Source organism: Salvelinus fontinalis, chromosome 9, assembly GCF_029448725.1.
Source record: "Salvelinus fontinalis isolate EN_2023a chromosome 9, ASM2944872v1, whole genome shotgun sequence".
Taxonomy (NCBI): domain Eukaryota; kingdom Metazoa; phylum Chordata; class Actinopteri; order Salmoniformes; family Salmonidae; genus Salvelinus; species Salvelinus fontinalis.
Genome location: NC_074673.1, coordinates 42,963,227 through 42,987,058, shown reverse-complemented (window position 1 = coordinate 42,987,058; position 23,832 = coordinate 42,963,227). Strand labels below are relative to the sequence as shown.

General features: G+C 43.2%; 1 protein-coding gene across 2 annotated transcripts in view; it reads right to left on the bottom strand.

Annotated features, from left to right (window-relative positions):
* tmem117 (transmembrane protein 117) overlaps positions 1–23,832 on the bottom strand; it is a 99,799-nt gene that overhangs the window by 55,548 nt on the left and 20,419 nt on the right. For both annotated transcript variants that reach the window (XR_008760799.1, XM_055934508.1), the window contains exons 3-5: positions 17,405–17,537; positions 5,418–5,517; positions 4,154–4,251 (exon numbers count right to left, since the gene is read on the bottom strand). Coding sequence is in view for 1 of the 2 variants with exons in the window: in XM_055934508.1 (XP_055790483.1) it covers positions 4,154–4,251; positions 5,418–5,517; positions 17,405–17,537 (331 nt within the window). In the remaining variant the exon portion in view is untranslated. The remainder of the gene's footprint in view (positions 1–4,153; positions 4,252–5,417; positions 5,518–17,404; positions 17,538–23,832) is intronic.

The following is a 23,832-nucleotide window of genomic DNA, read 5'->3' as shown; positions in this document are numbered from 1 at the left end:
TCAGAGAAATAAGTAGAACTGCAGTCAAATGTAACAAATAACTACATTTTGTATAAAGAAATGTACAAATGATACATTTGTGACATCAATATTTATATATATATAAATATTGTATTATTAAATACAGTAATATGAAATCTATATGTAAAACATTTACATTTGACATTTTAGTCATTTAGCAGATACTCTTATCCAGAGCGACTTACAGTTAGTGCATTCATCTTAAGATAAGTAGGTGAGACAACCACATATCACAGTAAAATATACAGGATACAAACATTCCATTCCAGCTAAACAATGGAGATACTGTATAGCAGTTTGCAAAAAAAAATAATTATCATACACATCTAAAATCTATGAATTCAAAATCACTCTGACAATACCACGCTGTTTCAACAGTGTTGCTATTTTTACAGAACATAAGCTCAAATATCCCTGTCCCTGAAATGACCCTAATGTCCTCTTCCTGTTCAATAACCACTAGAGCATTAGGGGCATAGAAAACGGCATCAAGCTGTAATGTTTGACTGGCAGTAACGAACAACATTCATGTTGACCTGGTGGAGTGACCGTGTGAAATACAGTTGAAGTCGGAAGTTTACATACACCTTAGCCAAAAACATTTAAACTCAGTTTTTCACCATTCCTGACATTTAATCCTTGTAAAGAATTCCCTGTCTTAGGTCAGTTAGGATCACCACTTTATTTTAAGAATGTGAAATGTCAAAATAATAGTAGAGAGAATGATTTATTTCAGCTTTTATTTCTTTCACATTCCCAGTGGGTCAGAAGTTTACATACACTCAATTAGTATTTGGTAGCATTGCCTTTAAATTGTTTAACTTGGGTCAATCGTTTCAGGTAGCCTTCCACAAGCTTCCCACAATAAGTTGGGTGAATTTTGGCCCATTCCTCCTGACAGAGCTGGTGTAAATGAGTCAGGTTTGTAGTCCTCCTTGCTCGCACACGCTTTTTCAGTTCTGCCCACACATTTTCTATAGGATTGAGGCCACTCCAATACCTTGACTTTGTTGTCCTTAAGCGATTTTGCCACAACTTTGGATGTATGCTTGGGGTCATTGTCCATTTGGAAGACCCATTTGCGACCAAGCTTTAACTTCCTGACTGATGTCTTGAGATGTTGCTTCAATATATCCACATAATGTTCCTCCCTCATGATGCCATCTATTTTGTGAAGTGCACCAGTCACTCCTGCAGCAAAGCACCCCCACAACATGATGGTGCCACCCCTGTGCTTCATGGTTGGGATGGTGTTCTTTGGCTTGCAAGTCTCCCCCTTTTTCCTCCAAACATAACAATGGTCATTATGGCCAAACAGTTCTATTTTTGTTTCATCAGACCAGAAGACATTTCTCCAAAAAGTACGATCTTTGTCCCCATGTGCAGTTGCAAACCGTAGTCTGGCTTTTTTATGCCGGTTTTGGAGCAGAGTCTTCTTCCTTGCTGAGCGGCGTTTCAGGTTAAGTCGATATAGGACTAGTTTTACTGTGGATATAGATACTTTTGTACCTGTTTCCTCCAGCATCTTCACAAAGTCCTTTGCTGTTGTTCTGGGATTGATTTGCACTTTTCGCACCAAAGTACGTTCATCTCTAGGAGACAGAACGCGTCTCCTTCCTGAGCGATATGATGGCTTCGTGGTCCCATAGTGTTTATACTTGCGTACTATTGTTTGTACAGATTAACGTGATACAGTGACCTATAAGTGAAATATCTGTCCGTAAATAATTGTTGGAAACATTTCTTGTGTTATGCACAACGTAGATGACCAACTTGCCAAAACTATAGCTTGTTAACAATACATTTTTGGAGTGGTTGAAAAACAATGATTTTTTTTTAATGATTCCAATCTAAGTGTATGTAAACTTCCCACTTCAACTGTATCTAGGCCATTGATCGCTCCCTTGTGATGAGCATTATTGGACACCGTGTAACAGCTTGATTGGGTCATAGCCCTTGCTCTGTCTCAGTGAGGTAAAGACAAGTGTGTGTGTGTGTGTGTGTGTGTGTGTGTGTGTGTGTGTGTGTGTGTGTGTGTGTGTGTGTGTGTGTGTGTGTGTGTGTGTGTGTGTGTGTGTGTGTGTGTGTGTGTGTGTGTGTGTGTGTGTGTGTGTGTGTGTGTAAAGGCAGGGGTATAGCTGGCCCTGTGACCTTGTTATGTCCATTGATTTCCTCTGCCTGTTTTTCTAATTAAAGGTGTTGACACTGAGCGGAGGAAGATTAACAGCCCTATTGACTCTGTGTGTAACTGTGTGTAAACCCTAGAGGTTAAGAGCGTTGGGCCCGTAACCTAACTTTCGCTGGTTCGAATCCCTGAGCCGGCAAAGTAGAAAAATGTGCTGTTCTGCCCTTGAGCAAGGCAGTTAACCCCCAACAACAACTGCTCCCTGGGCACCGATGACGTGGACATCAATTAAGGCAGCCCCCCGCACCTCTCTGATTCAGAGGGGTTAAATGAGGAAGACACATGTCGGTTGAATGCATTCAGTTGTACAACTGACTAGGTATCTCCCTTTCCTTCACACCTCTCATCCACACAGGGCTTTGTCTGAATAACCATACATTAATACATGTATGCATGCTAATGCACACACAAATACTCATGAACCCTAGCACCCACACACACGAACCCTAGCACCCACACACACACGAACCCTAACACCCACACACACACGAACCCTAGCACCCACATGAACTCTAGCATCCACACACACACACACACGAACCCTAGCACCCACACGAACCCTAGCACCCACATAAACTCTAGCACCCACACACACACATAAACTCTAGCACCCACACACACATAAACTCTAGCACCCACACACACATAAACTCTAGCACCCACACACACATAAACTCTAGCACCCACACACATGAACTCTAGCACCCACACACACGAACTCTAGCACCCACACACACACACGAACCCTAGCACACACACACATGAACCCTAGCATCCACACACATGAACCCTAGCACCCACACACACAAACTCTAGCACCCACACACACACATAAACTCTAGCACCCACACACACATAAACTCTAGCACCCACACACACATAAACTCTAGCACCCACACACACATAAACTCTAGCACCCACACACACATAAACTCTAGCACCCACACACATGAACTCTAGCACCCACACACACGAACTCTAGCACCCACACACACACATGAACCCTAGCACCCACACACATGAACCCTAGCATCCACACACATGAACCCTAGCATCCACACACATGAACCCTAGCATCCACACACATGAACCCTAGCACACACACACATGAACCCTAGCATCCACACACATGAACCCTAGCATCCACACACACAAACTCTAGCACCCACCCACACACATGAACTCTAGCGCCCACACACACGAACCCTCGCACCCACACCCACACACGAACCCTGGCACCCACACACACGAACCCTAGCACCCACCCACACATGAACCCTAGCACCCACACACACAAACCCTAGCACCCACACACACAAACCCTAGCACCCACAGACATGAACTCTAGCACACACACCCACACATGAACTCTAGCACCCACACCCACACATGAACCCTAGCACCCACACACACGAACTCTAGCACCCACACCCACACACGAACCCTGGCACCCACACACACGAACCCTAGCACCCACCCACACATGAACCCTAGCACCCACCCACACATGAACCCTAGCACCCACCCACACATGAACCCTAGCACCCACACACACAAACCCTAGCACCCACACACACAAACCCTAGCACCCACACACATGAACTCTAGCACACACACCCACACATGAACTCTAGCACCCACACCCACACATGAACCCTAGCACCCACACACACACACACATGAACCCTAGCACCCACACACACACACACGAACCCTAGGACCCACACACACACACACACGAACCCTAGGACCCACACACACACACACACGAACCCTAGCACCCCCCCACACACACACACACACACACACACACACACACACACACACACACGAACCCTAGCACCCACACACACACACACATGAACCCTAGCACCCACACAGGTGATAAACACACACACATACACAGAGGCAGCATATTGTATGCATTAGACTGGAGACAGTACCTACCAGAAGAGGATTATCCTGTGGTTGCCTTGTTTCCAGAACCTTCTGGCAGCTTTGCCCCAGTCTGGGTAGTGCTGGTCCTGGAGCATCATGTCAGTGACCTGGGAAAGACCCATAAACGAACATGCTGTGGGTTGCGAGTACAGCACCAATATTAAGACTAAACTCAAACTGAGATGGCATTTTCAGTAATCCTGAATTTTTGGAATGATGTCTAAATGAAGCTCAAATATTAAAAAACACAGAATTCTGACACTCGTAGACAAGGAATGGAATGAGATTGTGTTATTTCATTCTGAATACAGTGTCAAAATAGATGGTTAGAATTTGCCCTTCTGCATATGGAACGTTGCAATGGAATGGCATAATCAATTCAAATGGCATTGCTTTGTTTTTATTCCTATTCTATACAGTCAATCATTAAAAGTAATCTAAGTTTATTTTCTTTGATCAAAGACAATTTACATTTTAGAGGATTGTATGCACAACTACGCAAATCCAGACGTTCGGAGAAGGTACTTCATTGAGGCGAGGGTACATTTTGAATAGGCCACATCTCCTTCTATCAGATAAAGTGGAGAAGGATTTGGTTGAGAAAAATCAGGTAAATCTTTCTGGCATGAGCAGTGTTGCAAAAACAGCCATTTCCTGCTCACTCATCTAGCGATGACACATTCTGAAATATCTGTTCTGTCGAGAAGGAGACACACAGAGGTCGTCTTGAAAGTGCCTCGTTGAATTAATCGAATGTAAAAACCCAGAGAGTAATGTCTGGATTCAGCAGTTTGCCTTGCCCGTCCTTGCTCTACCTCCCTCTTCCCCTTCTATATCCCCCCCTCTCTTCCCTCCCCCTCCCCCTCTCTCTTCCCTCTATCCCTCTCCTCCATATCTCCTCCCTCTCTCCGCAGTGTGTACAGTGGAATACTAATGGAAACTCTGAGGAAGCTTGTCAAGTTTTCTCCCCGTGGGTGTTGTGTCAAACTCCTTTCTCTTCCTCCACAGGCAGTCCTATCCCAGATCCCAGCGGAGCTCCATCCTCTCTTTATGTTGACAAATGAACAGGGATGGGCTGGTGTTGAGGCAACCCTCACTGTCTCTCCTCTGCTCTACTCTACTCCTCGCTGTGCCGCTATGTCTCTCTGTGTTTCCTGTGACCTCGCACTGTCTCTGTTCTGTTTCTGGTGCTAAGGGTATAAAGACACATTCCACTATCTTTGTGCTTATATTCTAGTTGCTGCTACTCAGTGTTGGGCTACTGTTCTCTCACCATCCACGCAGTCACAAAGTCCCCCATCCACGTCCCCACTGCTGCAATCTTCATGAAGCTCTCGTTCCTGATACCCATGTACTCTGTCACCATGTGAGGCCTAGAAAGAGAGATATATATAGAGAGGGGGGGGGGGGGGGGGAGAGTGAGATAGAGACAGGGGCAGAACAGTAAAGGAGAGGAAAAGAGAGAGGTAGAGGAGAGAGGGAGGAAATGGAGGAGAGTCAACAGAAAATAGGAGAAACAGAAAATGGGCACTGTGGCTGCTAAGTGTCATGATGCTAACTGTCAGATCCCATCCATATCAAGCTGGCCCTGTGAAAACAGTGTGTGGCAGGCAGCTCTACCTTCAAGGGGCCCTCAGGGTTGTAAACAATTTACACTGAACTGCTGTGAAATTTATTCAGCAATTCCATTCATTTGGCCCTAATCTACCTCCCTAATTTTTATGAATTTTCTTTCCATTTGGCAAATTCGTACCAGTGTCTAGGTGAATTTAAATCAGCATTATCCAAAAGCATGAGACGACACCGTTACTTGGCGACCGGCACCGTCCCTGATACACAGGGCGTGGAGGAAGCCATTTAAGGTATACGGTTGGTCTTTGGTGCAGGGAAAAAGATGGCATGCATTCGCTAGAGTCCTAGTTATCCATCCTCTATCTCCTCTTGTAGGTAAAGACGGGATGGGAGGCTTTTGTTCAGGGACTTCAGTCATCTTCCACTGGGAGAAACTGGGTCACAAGCCTTGTCTATGCAACTATCAACCCACCGCTCCTGAAAGAGGAGAAGAAAAGGGGGATGAGGGAGGGAGGGAGGGTGTTTGATCTCCTGGCAGCGTCTTAGAGGCTGTGGATCAGATGAGCCTCCTCCCTCTCCTCCCCCACCCCCCACAGGTCACTGCCTCATGAATAGAATAGATGGGCTGGCATGAATATGGCTCTGTAGGTTTTCCAGCGGGTCGTTTCTGAAGTCAATAGCTCCAATCACCCGCTGTTTTCCAACCTGCCACGCAGTACCCATGAAATATTTCTTAGGCTATGTGGACAGAGACATCTGGAAAATGACAACCACACCTGTTTTACTTTTGTGTGCATTTATTGAGCATGTTATCAGTGGGTACAGTGACTGTACATAGACATTGGCTTTGTGAATGAAAATACAACAGGCCACACTTAACCAACTCTTTCAAACCGGTATAGGATTATCCCATTATATCCTATTAGGCAGAGCTTAAGCAGATTTAAATGAAAGCTAATAGGCATTCATTTCCAATTAATCATAATTGCTCCTCCCTTTTCTCACCCATTCACTCACAATTCCCCTTATTAACAAAGCATAATAAAGACAAATGGACCAGGGGCAGAACTGCCATTATTAGCTATGGAAAAACCACTAAACCCAAATGGCACTTGTTTTCTTCTGCTGTTTTCTTGTTCTTTGAAGTCATGAAAACGAGCAGGTTTTGAGAAATACTGTTAGGCAGCTGTATAAAATATGATCGGTTGTGGTATCATTTCTTCCTAGCCATAACTTTGTCACACTTTTCATACTGCGTATGCTCTGTGTAGTTTGGGTGGGTGTCTTCCGAAGTGAAATGAGATGACAGAGTAAAAATGCTACTGTCCTGTTTCAAGTGTCTCCTATAAATCTATTACAAACCACTGACCCCAAGTAGCACCTGTTTTCTTGTCCCCGTATAGATCATCTCTGTCGTCATTAACACAGACAGTTTGTTCAAAAAATACAGTTAAGCAGATGTATTAAGGGTATAAAATAAATCATATGGCATCAATAATCTATTCATTAGGCCTCTGTGACAGGGCTTCATTAATGGAAATGTGAGGGGCATGGGTGACTTATCACCTTGCTTCGCCTGATAAAAAATAAAATAAAATAAAACTTGATTCGATTGGGAATATATACCTGTATTAAGTTAGTTAGATGCTCAGCAGCTTGTCCCCGGTCCAGTTGCCTAGGAGATCCCACAGGGAGTTGTTTACCTGCCGCAAAATTATAATCGATTGACCTGGAAACGCTGTCTAGCCCCAGCTTAGCCCTAAAGGGCCATTGCAGCCGTTTTTATCTCAATATCAAATCATTTCCGGGCAACAATTAACTACCTTACTATGTTTTCAATTAAAATAGCCAAAAAGAAACAAAAATAGCTTCTTAGCAAGAAGAAATTTCTCAAGCAAGAATTTTAGGACTGTCTGGGAGTGGTCTGAGTGGGGAGGGGAAAACCGAACATTGGCTGTTAGGCCATTGGCAGAGAGGTTTGTAACTCTCTTTCTTATTAGTCTAATAACTAGTTTACCACATGGAGCCAGAACTCCATCCCACCAAAACAGGCTGAAATTTCAGGCAGTCTTTTCAAACAGCTCTTAAACTAAAAAGGCAATATCATCATTTTCACAGTATTATTCCAACAATAGTGTGAAAATATATATACAGTATTCTAAGTATTCACACCCATTGACTTTTTCCAAATTATGTTGTGTTCCATCCTGAATTTAAAATGGATTAAATTTAGATAAACACTTTAGAGAGAACACTCCACCTCTCTCCACCTCCTCCTCCGTTATCTAATTGGTCAAACCTTGCACCTCTTCTGTGGCAGCAATGCTTTCAATGTTTTATTTGGTAAGCAGAAGAGCACAAAGGAAGAGTTTTGGGAATCTTCTCTCAGCGTGATTAAAGGCAGCACTTTCTGACTTATTCATGCTCGCTGAAAATTTGATGGCCTGCAAGACAGATTACCTAATGAGAGGGTTCACGGCAGAGGTGGAACATCAGTACACTAGCTGCCGCACCCCCCCTTCCCTGACACACATGAAATATTGTACTATACAATTGTTGAATGCCTGTAATTATTCTATTCTATTAAGCTTACATTTTTTTCTTCTTATTGTTGTCACATTCGAGGGGGAACCTGCAAGTAAGCATTTCATTGTACTGTGTACACCGTAAACTTGAATTGACTAGACTTGATTAATCAGATCCAAAATGTCTCCCTCCTGGTAAAGCATCAGTACTGTAGCTACCATGAATAATCAGATCCAAAATGGCTCCACGTGAAACATCAGCACAGTAGTTCCATGAATAATCAGATCCAAAATGGCTCCTCGTGGAATAACAGTACAGTAGTTCCATGAATAATCTGATCCAAAATGGCTTCTATGGCTCAAAGCAGTGCACCAGTTACGTCTCAATCTACCCTCTCTATCGAACGCAATTGGGTTTCTAAGACATCACTGTGATAGCTTGTACTCCACTGAGTCATCAAATATCGCCTGGCCTTTCCTTTCTCTTCCCTGCTCCTTCTCTCCACTAGTTTCCCATCTTGTTTCTTCTGCTTGTGTTCTAAATCTCATGGCTAGTGACCCTTTAGGAAGCTGGCAGGTGTGTAGCCTCTGAAAGCCTTGGGGGTGTCTAGCCTTCTCCAGTACACAGATATGGCATTGAATCCTCTGTCATCCACATTGAGATGTTTTCTTGTGTCCTCTGTGTGCACAGTACATAAGAGTACACATCGTTGGGGACTGGAGAATGGTAAACCGAATGGTAAACAGAAGAACATAAAGCTGTCATGTATGGCCTCTCCTATCACTAAATCAAAAAAATACGTCCCCCTCTTTTTTTAGTCAGAGCGACATGAGCCCACATATTGTATTAAACTTCCTCCAGATAGAGTTCTCTAGTCTCTTATCCTCCACTGGCTCATACAGTGGGAGTGAATTACCAGCAGGCACTTTGCAGGCCACCACCAGTATCTGTCCACTGTATCAGTTTTCCATTACACTAGTCCTAAATTAAGTCTGCTAGTCCCAGAAGCAATACATCCACTTGACTTGGCCTTTACATGGTTAGAAGTGATAAAACACACACACACACACACACACACAAACAAACGCACACATACACACACACACAAAATCAACTGTGAAAGATTTTATGAAAAATTATTGCTTGTCGATGCATTGAAATGTTTCAAATGTTGATTAAAAGTTTCAAGTTGTTTGATGTCCCTCAAGGGAATATTGGTTCTACACTGTGTGTGGAATTTAGACATTTCAGTGCAAGTTTTTTTAAATCATATTTTATGGAAAATTGTCAAAGGATTTATGGCACAGTCCTTGCAAAACTGCACAGACACAAACTGACACTGTGTTAGGCTTTTTCCCATTTGCAATTCCCAATGGACGTCCTGACACAGTTGTCAAGGTTACTGCGTTGTTCTGTTGACAGTAGCTGTCTGTATGTCTCTGAATGAGGATGACCTGTTAGAAGCCAACTCCCAGTGAGGCCCATCCCTCTGTCCCAGATAACAGCAGGAGAAGCTGAGCTGATAATGCTGAGGTAATGCCAGAACGGTCTGCCTATGTGGTAGAATCTGTAACCTCTTTCAAATCAAATCAAATTTTATTTGTCACATGCGCCGAATACAACAGGTGTAGACCTTACAGTGAAATGCTTACTTACAAGCCCTTAAGCCCTTAACCAACACTGCAGTTTTGAGATAATAGGAGTTAAGAAAATGTTTTACTAAATAAACTAAAGTAAAAAAAGAAGAAAAGAGAAACAATAAAATAACAGTAGTGAGGCTTTATACAGGAGGTGCCGGTACAGAGTCAATGTGCAGGGGCACAGGTCAGTCGAGGTAATTGAGGTAATATGTACATGTAGGTAGAGGTAAAGTAGGTAGCCTAACGGTTAGAGCGTTGGGCCAGTAACCGAAAGGTTGCTAAATCAAATCCCCAAGCTGACAAGGTAAAAATCTGTAATTCTGCTCCTGAACAAGGCAGTTAACCCACTGTTCCTAGGCCGTCATTGTAAAAAAGAATTAAATATATATATATTTAAAGTAACTATGCATAGATAATAAACAGCGAGTAGCAGCAGCATAGAAAAGGGGGGGGGGGCAACACAAATAAACAAAGCTGTTTTATAGGTGCATGTGAGAAAGAGAGGAAGAAAGAGTAATAGTGAGAGTTTGTGTGTTTTATTTCCCACAACAACATGAGCAGCAGTTCACGGTGCACACTTAGCATCGAGGTCTCTCCACCCCCTGGTCATGGTCATGTTTGCTCTGTCACGCCGCCAGTACTCCGGGAATCTCTCCCATCTCTCTCAGTGCGATCAACAGGAGGGAACATAAATCCCATAACATGCCATTTATTCTGCCTTTTAAATAAGTCTCTGGCATTACGCCCGCTCAGCTAGACAGACAGACAGACACAAACAGACAGACAGGGACTTGCACAGAGGAACACAGAATGATGGTGGTAAACAGAGACAAGGCTCTTATGTGTTGCTATAACCCTGCTCAGTCAAGTGGGTGGCTGCAGTCTTCTGCCTCTAGTCCCTTCATCCCCCTCCCCCTCCCTCTAAAGGGTGAGGAGAAAAAGAGCCACGCAGCCAGCCCCCCCCCCCCCCCCCCCCCCCCCCTTCCGTCCCATGCAGTGGTGTCGCCTGGCTCCAGCAGGGTCCCCGCTCATCCACATTAGACATGATTAATGTGAGAGGAACCACACACTGGGCTGTCTTAATTCAATAACACTGCCTAATTAGGGTCTGCTTTCTGCCAGTAATGGTGGCGTAAAATGTCAGAATGGGATTGGCCGGCGTGACCGAGCTCCGGTGAAGGGCATCAAACTCCCTGGGCGGTCACACTCCTCTGCTTTCATGCAAACCGCTCCCTAATCTGAAAGTTACATTAAAAAGGTAACGCTTACTTTCAAGGGGTCGTTACTGCAGTGCAATTACATATGTAATTATATGTAATTACACTGTAACAGGTATTGTGTTTAATTGTAATCATTCATAGTTACACTGTAACAACATGTAACTGCTGGTAATTGCAGTCCGTAATTATAGGGGTGTAACAACGACTGCTTGTTACCGTGCTTGCTACAAAAGTTCAAAAGTCTCCGACAGCATCCCAACGGACCATATTTCAGCCTGCACAAACCACGTGATAAGCTTTAGCCAATTGAAAACCAACCACCTCAATGACATAACTCTGCAGACACATCCCATGTGATGGATGAGCCCATCTAGACACGAGCAAATTGTGAAGGTGTTTGGTACAAGTCAAATAAGGTCATTCTGGTTAGTCTACAGCCCTTTAGCGACTCAAAACATTTTTTATAGTACTCGTTATGGATTTATGAAGCAAGGCAACAAATTTCAATATCAGGTTATATATTTTGTATAGGTAAAGATGGATGGAGACAAAGGCAGGTACGCTTACTGGAGTCTAAAGAGGAGGCCGCTGACAGCTCTGATAAGGTCAGGCTCATAGCAGATCAGGATGTTGAGGAAGAGGACCATGAAGGCATTGGTTGATTTGCATAGGCCTAATATACAAAACATTAGGAACCACACACACACACACACACACACACACATACACACACACAATATAAAATGAGAATCCAAATTGTCAACGAGACAACAGTAACCAAGTGTCAAAATAACCATACATATAACAATAAGCGTAGAGTACATGTGCAGGTTGATTGGTCTGTCAGACACTGTCCCTCAACTTATGGCAGGCAGCAATGTAGTGCTCTGCCAACCCACAGCTCTCTGCGTCCTCCCCCAACAGGACGGGTCGCCTACTTTCATCAGAGAGGTTTTTATTTTTAAACTTAAGTAATTGTAGTGTGTGCAGTACTCTATATATTTTGTACCAATTGAGAACTTTGATCTAATTCCCTGAAATCTGGATCTTCTCTGGAAAATCATTATTTTTGTCTTTTAGGGGTTTACTGCCAGGGCCCAGGTCTGGCAGTACTGCTCTAGCAGGACCAGTCTCTGCTTTAGGACATGTGCTGTGGGTGACAGCAGGCATAGATCTGAGATCTTATTAGTTTCGTTTTTTATCAATTTCAACTGTGCTTCTTTTGCCAATGGCTGAATATATAGTTGATGTTTGTACTGTTAGATTGATGACTTCTTTACTGTGAGTGAATGTGGTATAAAGAAAGTTATCTAAGAGTGTTTGGATATTTTGGTTCCAGGTTGCTTTCTGGCATTCTTCAGTGCTGTTTTGGGCCCATCTGTATGAATGTCTGATGTTGTACAGCTTACTGGGCTGTGAATGTGTGGTTGTTTCCAGGTCTGTTCTTTTGAGGAACAACGTAATTTGGCTGTGATCAGACAGAGGTGTTAGTGGCTTGACAGTGAATGAGCTGAGAGAGAAAGGGTCAATGTCTGTGATCATATAGTCTACTGTACTGTGGCCAAGAGGTGAGCAGTAGGTGAAACTCCCCAAAGAGTCCCCCCGTAACCTACCATTGACAAAGTACAGACCCAGGCTTCTACAGAGCTGCAACAGATCCCTTCCGTTTTTGTCTCTCTCTCTCTCTCTCCCAATAACATGATGCAAATATTAAAGATTACAACCAAATTAGGAATTCTCATGCGAGACAGAAGTCAGGATTGTGTGTTTCAATAGGATTGGGTATTGATAGGAAAATAGCCTAGGCTCTAAAACAGGAGAAGATATAATTTCCCCTCATGCCTCTCTGAATTGTCAGCAGATTTTAATGTCTGTGAATTGTGCATAGGCCTATCAAATTTGTGACTGTCTGAAGAGTCACAATGACAGCTCAAAGAGGCACACATTCTTTTATAAACTATAGGCCTACTGTAGGGTGTCCTGTAGGGTATTTATTAACTGGGTCATGTGTGCAGTCCGGCAGTGTCAATTATGCGTGCGCTTGAATTTATGGCGACTTTGTGTGAACTAAATACGCGAGGCTTCCATTCGACAACCTGTTTGGATAATGTGCTATTGAATTTTCTGCTAATCTGATGGTGCACATGTTGTATAGGGTCTGCATTAGTGCCGACATTGGGACACGATGTTGTAATTTCCCAGCTCTTGTTATTACATTTTTTCGGGAAATGTGAAGTGTTCCTGCGACAGTTCCGGGATCCTGGTTACCCATGTTAATCCCTAGTCTAGTCAGCTCTAAATCCTGATCCTGGTTACCCATGTTAATCCCTAGTCTAGTCAGTTCTAAATCCTGATCCTGGTTACCCATGTTAATCCCTAGTCTAGTCAGCTCTAAATCCTGATCCTGGTTACCCATGTTAATCCCTAGTCTAGTCAGCTCTAAATCCTGATCCTGGTTACCCATGTTAATCCCTAGTCTAGTCAGCTCTAAATCCTGATCCTGGTTACCCATGTTAATCCCTAGTCTAGTCAGCTCTAAATCCTGATCCTGGTTACCCATGTTAATCCCTAGTCTAGTCAGCTCTAAATCCTGATCCTGGTTACCCATGTTAATCCCTAGTCTAGACAGCTCTAAATCCTGATCCTGGTTACCCATGTTAATCCCTAGTCTAGACAGCTCTAAATCCTGATCCTGGTTACCCATGTTAATCCCTAGTCTAGTCAGCTCTAAATCCTGATCCTGGTTACCCATTTTAATCCCTAGTCTGGACAGCTCTAAATTCTGATCCTGGTTACCCATATTAATCCCTAGTCTGGACAGCTCTAAATCCTGATCCTGGTTACCCATGTTAATCCCTAGTCTGGACAGCTCTAAATCCTGATCCTGGTTACCCATGTTAATCCCTAGTCTGGACAGCTCTAAATCCTGATCCTGGTTACCCATATTAATCCCTAGTCTGGACAGCTCTAAATCCTAATCCTGGTTACCCATGTTAATCCCTAGTCTGGACAGCTCTACATCCTGGTTACCCATGTTAATCCCTAGTTTGGACAGCTCTAAATCCTGGTCCTGGTTACCCATGTTAATCCCTTGTCTGGACAGCTCTAAATCCTGGTCCTGGTTACCCATGTTAATCCCTTGTCTGGACAGCTCTAAATCCTGATCCTGGTTACCCATGTTAATCCCTAGTCTGGACAGCTCTAAATCCTGGTCCTGGTTACCCATGTTAATCCCTAGTCTGGACAGCTCTAAATCCTGGTCCTGGTTACCCATGTTAATCCCTAGTCTGGACAGCTCTAAATCCTGGTCCTGGTTACCCATGTTAATCCCTAGTCTGGACAGCTCTAAATCCTGATGGACACATTTAACATTGAGGTAACATGTCGCTTTCATCATTTAGCATATTTTTTATGACTCGATTTGAATAAGTAATAATAGGTCATTTCTAGTGAATATATTCCTGCCGTTGGATCAAGCTCAGTGCAGTCTGAAAGGTCCAAGAAATGAAAGTATCTCAATGAGCTTGGGGTCAGGGACAGCACACAGTGACAGGTCAGAGAGATAGCAGGAGACAGACACACCTCCCCCACAGCCACACACACGGACTTCTTCAGATGGGTGTGAGATGGGAACAATATGTGGTATGTGGGGGGCAGACCAGCAGAGCAACGTCTCCCGCAGCGCTCCATCGCGGTTGGCTGCAGAGCGCAAGGCATCATGGTGTGTTTTCTCAAAGACATAATTATTCTGAGGTAGACCAATGCCAGCAGATAGCCTTTACAGAGTCTTGGCAATAACTGTGCCTTGTCCTCTCTGAACAAAAAAAGAAAAGGGAAAATAGCATTCATTCCCACCCAGAGGCTTCCTATCCTAAACACCACAGAGGGATGTTATAGTACTTCCCTTTTATGCTTTGCCTCAGTAAAATTACAACAACCTCATATTGAGTGAAGGAACGGGAAAGATGGATGCAGAAAAGATTTGGACACGGATCAAAAGACTTAAGTTTTACTGCACCATCCTTCCTCCTCCTTCTCTCCTTCCCTCCCCTCTCGGATAATTGCTGCATTGGCTCCATTCAGAGCCTCAAGCTCATCTCATCTGAGGTGCATCCCGGTCCTGCCTGGCAGAGTGTGAAAACACTGCTCTTACAGGTCCGTCTTCAACAGAGATGTAAACACTAATTGTCTCTGGCAGAGCCCTGGCCTTCAGAAGACACAGAGGAGGAGCAGGGAACAGAACAGTCAGGAGAAAAAGTAGAGGGCTAGCTCCTCTTAGCGGGCTGCTGGCTCCTACTGCCTCTTGGCGGGCTGATGGCTCCTACTGCCTCTTGGCGGGCTGATGGCTCCTACTGCCTCTTGGCGGGCTGATGGCTCCTACTGCCTCTTGGCGGGCTGATGGCTCCTACTGCCTCTTGGCGGGCTGATGGCTCCTACTGCCTCTTGGCGGGCTGATGGCTCCTACTGCCTCTTGGCGGGCTGATGGCTGGATGCGTTCACTTGCTTTACAACAGCACCATCTATCTTTCTAATTAGACGCTTACAGCCTGAAATGGCTAGGTAATGTCATTGGAACTCTCATTTCAGAGCCACTTTGAAATGTCTGAAGGACTATTCATTGTTATGTCTAGTTGACATGACCAATTGAAAGTGCCTAACTCGTTATGTCTGCACTGTATCCCTGTTCTTTTAGTGCTTAGTGCTCACTCACAGTGAGGACTAAGTGATTATTTCCATGGTGTAGTAGGATGACATGCTCTCAGACTCCAACAGAAAGACGGCCACCAAAATACTGTAAAGGTCTCAAGACAGCAGCTATTAGAACACACATCCAATAGACTAAGGCTAGGTGATATACACTGAGTGTACAAATGATTATGAACACCTGCTCTTCATGACACAGACTGACCAGGGTGATGCAACTCAATATTATGTTCTTAATGTTTTGTACACTCAGTGTATACTGGATTTTTACAATACAGTCTATAACAATATTTTGATACAGTGCTAAATTAAATTAAAAGTTCAACAAATTGCACTAGTTCACTGTTAGTTTTAAAACCATCAGAATGGAGAAAGCCCATGAAAATCACATAGAATTCATTCATTTGTTGCCATTCAAGGCCCATGCACTACTCATAAAACACATTGAGAACTTGTATTATTCAGAAACATAAAACAAACCAATACCAGCATACTATTAAAAAAAAAACGGAATATCGCCCAGCCCTCTCATAGACATGCACAGACACACACTTCTGCCACTGCTCAAGGCAGTACAGGCACTATATCGGACATGTGAAAGCATGAAATAGGAGAGTGGTAAAGAGAAATCATCTTTGTGACAGACACACTCAGAGAGACTGTAAATGTAACTTTTTTTTATCGTATCATCGGACTTGCTGCTCTGCTCAGCCATGAGTCTTTGTGTTTCCCTTTATCAATCAACCAGAAAGAGCAGACATGATGGATGTCACTGTCACAGCTCTGGCCAGTGTGACTGATAGCCTGATTATACAAGCATATCCCCCTCCCTTGTATAGAACAACACCTTACCGCTGGCAATATTAACCGGCTTGTCCAACCTTATGGATGGCGGAGTGTTTTTGTTGCTTATTGAAATGTGTTATATGACCGATCTTATTATGGCCCAGGCTACTTCAAATCACAGCTTGTGTTAGCAATAGCTTGTGTTAGCTTGTTTAAGCAATAGCTTGTTTTAGCAATAGCTTGTGTTAGCTTGTTTTAGCAACAGCTTGTGTTAGCAACAGCTTGTGTTAGCAACAGCTTGTGTTAGCAACAGCTTGTGCCATGTGAATGTTATACAACCAAAACAAACACATGGTAAATCATAAGCCCCCGACCTTGCAGCTGGCTGGATAAAAGGATACATTTTCTATCTCAGACGGACTGCCACATCAAAATGCTCAAATGGATTCCTGTCACTGGCTTGATGTGTGTGACTGACATAGCTCTGCAGCTGGTTACCCACTAAGTGTAGGTAAACCAGTGGAGTAGAAGGTAAAGGGGAAGCCATCTTGACTGATGTAATCAATAAACCAAGATGGCCGACCTGATCATTATTGAAGTGTTATGGTGGTGCTGAAGGTGAGCTTTCAGGTGCCCTCCCTTCACTCCATCTCCTCCAACCCCGACTCAAAGTCGCCACGTGATTGATCGGACTGAGACTGAGTCTCCGCTCAGGTGAGACTTTTGGATCTATCACACAGTTAACTCGAAGAGAGAGAGAGGGTCTAACAAATGAAAGCAGTGAGAGAAGGATGAGACATTGAGTGGCTTACCCCATGCTTCCTGCCATCAGGAGGATCAGGTTGTAGATGTGTGAGAAGATGAAGAGGAAGAGGATGGTGCTGAAGAACATGGTCATCCAGGAGCCGTGATCCTCACGGAACATTTTCAGACGCAGATAACGACCTATAAGGAATGAGGCATGAGGAAAAGACACCTGTTCAGTGGCAGGCTCCATTCACAGGGCAGTCTATTCCCTCAGTCAGTCAGTGGCTGTGTCCCAAATGGCACCCTGTTCCCTATATAGTGCACTACTTCTGACCAGGGTACTTTTTGCCAGGGCCCCTGGTCAAAAGAAGTGCACTATATAGGGAATTGGGAATAGGATACCGTTTTATATGCAACTCTGAACCAGGACATATGATGAAAGTATGGGCTATGTTCATACACATCAATAACCTTCTGTTAGAAACCATCTGTTAGAAACTCACCCTCTAAGTATTGTGATGATGATTAAAGACCATTCTTTTTTGTGAGCAACTTTTTATTTAGTTGTCATTCTTCTATCTTTTTTTCATAGTTACAGGTTCACCCAAAAATATAATAAATCCATATAAAGATAGCAGCTCCCCCCCCCCCCCCCCCCCCCACCACCACCCCTTCCTCGTGGGCCTGAAAGCGAAGAATGTAACAAATGTCTAAATAAATATATAACTGGTTTGTATGTGTAGAGCTTTAGCTGAGATTGTTCTTTACAGAGTCAAGTATATTTGTCCAGGCCTCAATTGTTCCTTGACGAGCACCCTTCATTCTCACTGTCGATAATAACTGTATTCACTGGTTAAATGGTAGAGAGTGAGATGGTTGCCATCTTAGAGACAACATATTTTTTTCGCAGGAGTGCTGCCTGTCAGCACTCATCTTTTCTGAGATTCAAGGGACTGTCAACATTAAGTAACATAATAGATGGAAAGCATTGAATATTTAAATTCTTGCACTTCCAAATGAATTTTGTAACTTTTCCCCAGAAGCATTTAACTGCAAGGTACTCCCTGTGCCTACCTGAACTCCCTGTGCCTACCTGAACTCCCTGTGCCTACCTGAACTCCCTGTGCCTACCTGAACTCCCTGTGCCTACCTGATTTAGGGGACACAGTGAACAGATGGGGCCAATATCATCTTAACTTTTTTTCTGGTGTTAAATACAGTCTGTGACCCGGGATACCAAGGTCATATTTTTCAGTTACATCTGTGGGCCATACTATTTTAATGGTTAGCTCAGAATGTGAGCTTTCCAAAGTTGTTTATATATTATAGAGATCAGTGCTTTCGGGAGCCCAGATAATTTATTTATACATCCCATCATTGGATGTTTCTGTATTTGGGTTTCCCAAGGGACTCCATAGGCCAGCATAGCTGACCTAAATTGTAAATATAACAAATTTGTTGCCTGGTAATGTGTATGTATCTTTCAAATCTTGGAATGTTCTAAAACCATTACTGTCCATGTTATTGATAAGGGTACGGATTCCGCATTTGGACCATTGGAGGGATGCAAAAGGCCTCAAGGCATTATTGTGAAATATTGTGGCATGTGCATGCCATTTTGATTCCCAGTTACATTGTTTTTCAACTTTGCGCCAAATAGAGATTGTGAGCAATAATAGGATCAAAGAGTAGTTTACGGGATATATCAGTGAAGACCACTCTTCCAGGGCAATAGGACACACAATATTTTGCTTAATACTCAGCCAGAAGAGTCATGTCTAAACCAATTAGGATGGGGTGAAACACTAAAGCCTGGAAATACAATTTAAAGTTTTGTACAGATAGTCCTCTTTCGTCTTTCCCTCTTTGTATACTTATTCTTTTTATCTGGGATCGTTTACCTTGCCATATACAGTTGAAGTCGGAAGTTTACATACACCTTAGCCAAATACATTTCAACTCAGTTTTTCACAATTCCTGACATTTAATCTGAGTAAAAATTCCCTAGCTTAGGTCAGTTAGGATCACCACTTTATTTTAAGAATGTGAAATGTCAGAATAATAGTAGAGAGAATTATTTATTTCAGCTTTTATTTCTTTCATCACATTCCCAGTGGGTCAGAAGTTTACATACACTCAATTAGTATTTGGTAGCATTGCCTTTAAATTGTTTAACTTGGGTCAAACATTTCGGGTAGTCTTCCACAAGCTTCCCACAATAAGTTGGGTGAATTTGCTCGCCTCCTTGCTCGCACAAGCTTTTTCAGTTCTGCCCACAAATTTTCTATGGGATTGAGGTCAGGGCTTTGTGATGGCCACTCCAATACCTTGACTTTGCTGTCCTTAAGTCATTTTGCCACAACTTTGGAAGTATGCTTGGGGTCATTGTCCATTTGGAAGATCCATTTGCGACAAAGCTTTAATTTCCTGACTGATGTCTTGAGATGTTGCTTCAATATATCTACATAATGTTCCTTCCTCATAATGCCATCTACTTTGTGAAATGCCCCCGTCCCTCCTGCAGCAAAGCACCCCCACAACATGATGCTGCCACCCCTGTGCTTCACGGTTGGAATGGTGTTCATTGGCTTGCAAGCCTCCCTCTTTTTCCTCCAAACATAACAATGGTCATTATGGCCAAACAGTTCTATTTTTGTTTCATCAAACCAGAGGACATTTCTCCAAAAAGTACGATCTTTGTCCCCATGTGCAGTTGCAAACCATAGTCTGGCTTTTTTATGGCGGTTTTGGAGCAGTGGCTTCTTCCTTGCTGAGCGGCCTTTCAGGTTATGTCGATATAGGACTCGTTTTACTGTGGATATAGATACTTTTGTACCTGTTTCCTCCAGCATCTTCACAAGGTCCTTTGCTGTTGTTCTAGGATTGATTTGCACTTTTCGCACCAAAGTACATTCATCTCTCGAAGACAGAACGCATCTCCTTCCTGAGTGGTATGACGGCTGCATGGTCCCATGGTGTTTATACTTGCGTACTATTGTTTGTACAGATGAACGTGGTACCTTCAGGCGTTTGGAAATTGCTCCCAAGGATGAACCAGTCTTGTGGAGCTCTACAATTTTTTTTCTGAGGTCTTGGCTGATTTCTTTTGATTTTCCCATGATGTCAAGCAAAGAGGCACGGAGTTTGAAGGTAGGCCCTGAAATACATTCACAGGTACACCTCCAATTGACTCAAATGATGTCAATTAGCCTATCAGAAGCTTCTAAAGCCATGACATCATTTTCTGGAATTTTACAAGCTGTATAAAGGCACAGTCAACTTAGTGTATGTAAACTTCTGCCCCACTGGAATTGTGATACAGTGAATTATAAGTGAAATAATCTGTCTGTAAACAATTGTTGGAAAAATTACTTGTGTCATGCACAAAGTAGATGTCCTAACTGTCTTGCCAAAACTATAGTTTGTTAACAAGAAATTTGTGGAGTGGTTGAAAAACGAGTAATGACTCCAACCTAAGTGTATGTAAACTTCCGACTTCAACTGTACATTTTAAAATCGCACTATGAATTTTATCTCAATAGCCAGAAGGGGGAGCCATTGGAAGAATTGACTTCCAGAAATTCAGCCATGGCAATATCCATTTTGACAATAGATATTCTTCAGGTTAAAGTAACTGGGATATTTTTCCATCTAGTGAGTTCAGATTGAAATGACTTGAGCGTTCTGTTAAAGTTTCTGCCAATGGTTTTATCTAATGACAAAATGCATTGCCTGGGCCAGAGTTCCATGGATAATACAATTGGATCTCCTTATCTGCTGCTTCTAGTGATTCTGAACAGAGCAGTGCAGATACTGCCTGTTATGACTATGGCTGAGGGATTGACATTTTTAATCTTTGATTGATTCATTTGGATTCTGATAGTAATTCCCCCGTTTCAAATTCAATAGTTGATTAAAGACCATTCTGAAGCGCTATGTCCTCCTTTCAAACAGATTTTCACTGCAATTTATTTTGCTGACGAACTAAGCCTTGCCAAATGAACTGAGTGTTCTAAAATGGTACCTGTTCAGTACATAAAAACAGAGGATATAACTGGTCGGTGCTCTTTGGTACATCACAGACCACATCATGTTTTCCACAAACTCTTTTCAGCAATCTGACTGAGACCCTGTTGTGTTCCAAGCCTCTGATGCTGCCTGGCTTGTGTTCCACGAGGACAGTTCAGCATGATTAGATTGATTATGCAGACATTTATGACCTGTGGTGTTTTTCCATTCTTCTGGTTGGGAATCAAATTACTAGGAAAGATCTCTCTGCTAGAGCATGAGATTGATTCAGATAGTCCACCTTCTGCCCTGAATACATAATCACAGCAGGCCTCTGGTGCCAGAGATCCTCTATACAGTTTATGAAATTCCATTACACCACTGTTCTTTTGGATTTGAATGAATCGATCGGTTTAGCTAATGCAAGGATGGACTGCGTTGCCCACAAAAATGATCAACTAAGTGCATAGTTTGTATCATTTTGACAGCCATCTACATCAGATGAAATGTTATTTGTGGCAATAATAGGAATAAATGCCAACCAAACAACTTAATCCATGACAACACAACACTAATCATACACATTTTGCAAGTAGTGGCTTAAACCAATGTCACTGCAAAACAGAAGATTATAATCCATTGGATATGTATAATCAAACTGTAGCTAGTGTGTATAACAGCATTTTCTATCTCCCTCCTGCTGCTCGGTGCTCATACAGTACAATGCCAGTCTGTCCCGTGTCATTGGCCCTGACCCCAAGTCCTCTTTCCCCACAGGGAGGCCGTACTGCTGCTAACACAAGCAGCAGGCTTTCTCTCCTTCTAGTTCCCGCTCGGAAACCTCAGCCAGTGTCGATACCAGCACAGCTGCACCATGCTCCCAGGCACAACTCTTTGTTTTGGTCTCCCCCAGTCAGTCAGGCTCTTTTAGAGATACAGCCCCTGGGGGTAGTGTTTTGTTGTGTCAATACTCAGAAGTTCGAGACAGGACACCACTGCTCCATTTATTTCCCCATTACCACAAGGCCATGCTCCCTCTCTCTGAACACATTACATGCTGTTCAATCTCAGCTCGCTCACCTCCTTCTCCCCATAAAACCAAAGCCGCTGCAACTGCCTCAGAGAGGTGGAGTCCCCGAATGCTGTTTTACGACAATAATGAATGACACTTCTGTCTCTTCAGGCGTTGCCCTGGGTTTTAATACTGCAATGCATTCTTATACAGCCTTTGATACAGCAGACAAATTGAGGTCTCCACTACATAAAGCACCATGTACTGTATAACATAGTACAAAGAAGAGGTGGAATACCATTTACATACAGAACAAAGAGATTAAATTGGCTACATTCCCTGTAACCAAATTGTGTTTAACCCCATTCAAACAGTTGTGAATTGGTAGATGCATCGATGTGCAGGTGCCTAGCTAGTGTGGTTTGTGGTATTTCGAGGTTCATCACAGCTCCATAATTGAATTGGTTTGCACGGATGAACTTAATTGCCTGTAGTGTCAATGAGCCCCAGCTCTGCAGCGTGTGTAGCGGCAGATCTGACTCTTAAAGTTGCCAGCGCAGCCAGCTAGCACGGTGGCAAGCTCCCTTCTCGGAGCCAATCAGTGTAGGATTTAACTAGGGGTGATTCAAGATTATTCAGCAGCCCAACTTGAGTCACCACACCTCCCCACCTTAGAGAGGCCCGATAACGAGTGATTCATGAGCCACTTCTACACCGTTCAGCTAGGCTGGACACACAAACATGCACACAGGCATGCACACACTTCCATTTCTCCAGTTGTTGGTCACCTATCAAAATTCAAATATGTGTGGTTGTCTCCATCTAGTGGTGATATAGTGATAGTACCACAGAACTGACAGAATGATGCTGAATTGGAGAAAAAGACAGCTCCTTCAATTATACAGGATTCATACTGACCACCATCTAAATGTGATGTGGAAATCATTAAATGTGATATGCGCATGACCATGGTGGTTTCCACTGTTTAAATCTAGCAAACCAGTGGAATAATAAATTCTAATTTCACATTAAACAAAGGTCCTGGCACAAAAACAGGATATGAAAAGATGCGAGAGAAAAAGAAAAAAAAATCCAATCCGGTCGGTTAACAAGCAGGCACGTTGGTGCCAGACAGCTAAAATACAAACACACCTTGACAAACTGGAGCAGGCAATCAATCAAACACACATACACACACACACACACACACACACCACACACACACACAGTGGGAGTCACAGCCCCAGACTGATGAAAAGGACACAGCTGGTGGAGGTGTTCTGACTGACTGACTGAAGGAGACCTGAGACCCAAGCACTGTCTCTCCTGTCATCATGATACCAATCATCAATAACTCTCTGCTTATTAAACAGGGTAAGAACTCTCATTATTTCACACTCACTTTATGATTCAGATACATAATGATGAATACATGTAAGGATACATTCACACTGTATTTTTATGTAAGGATAC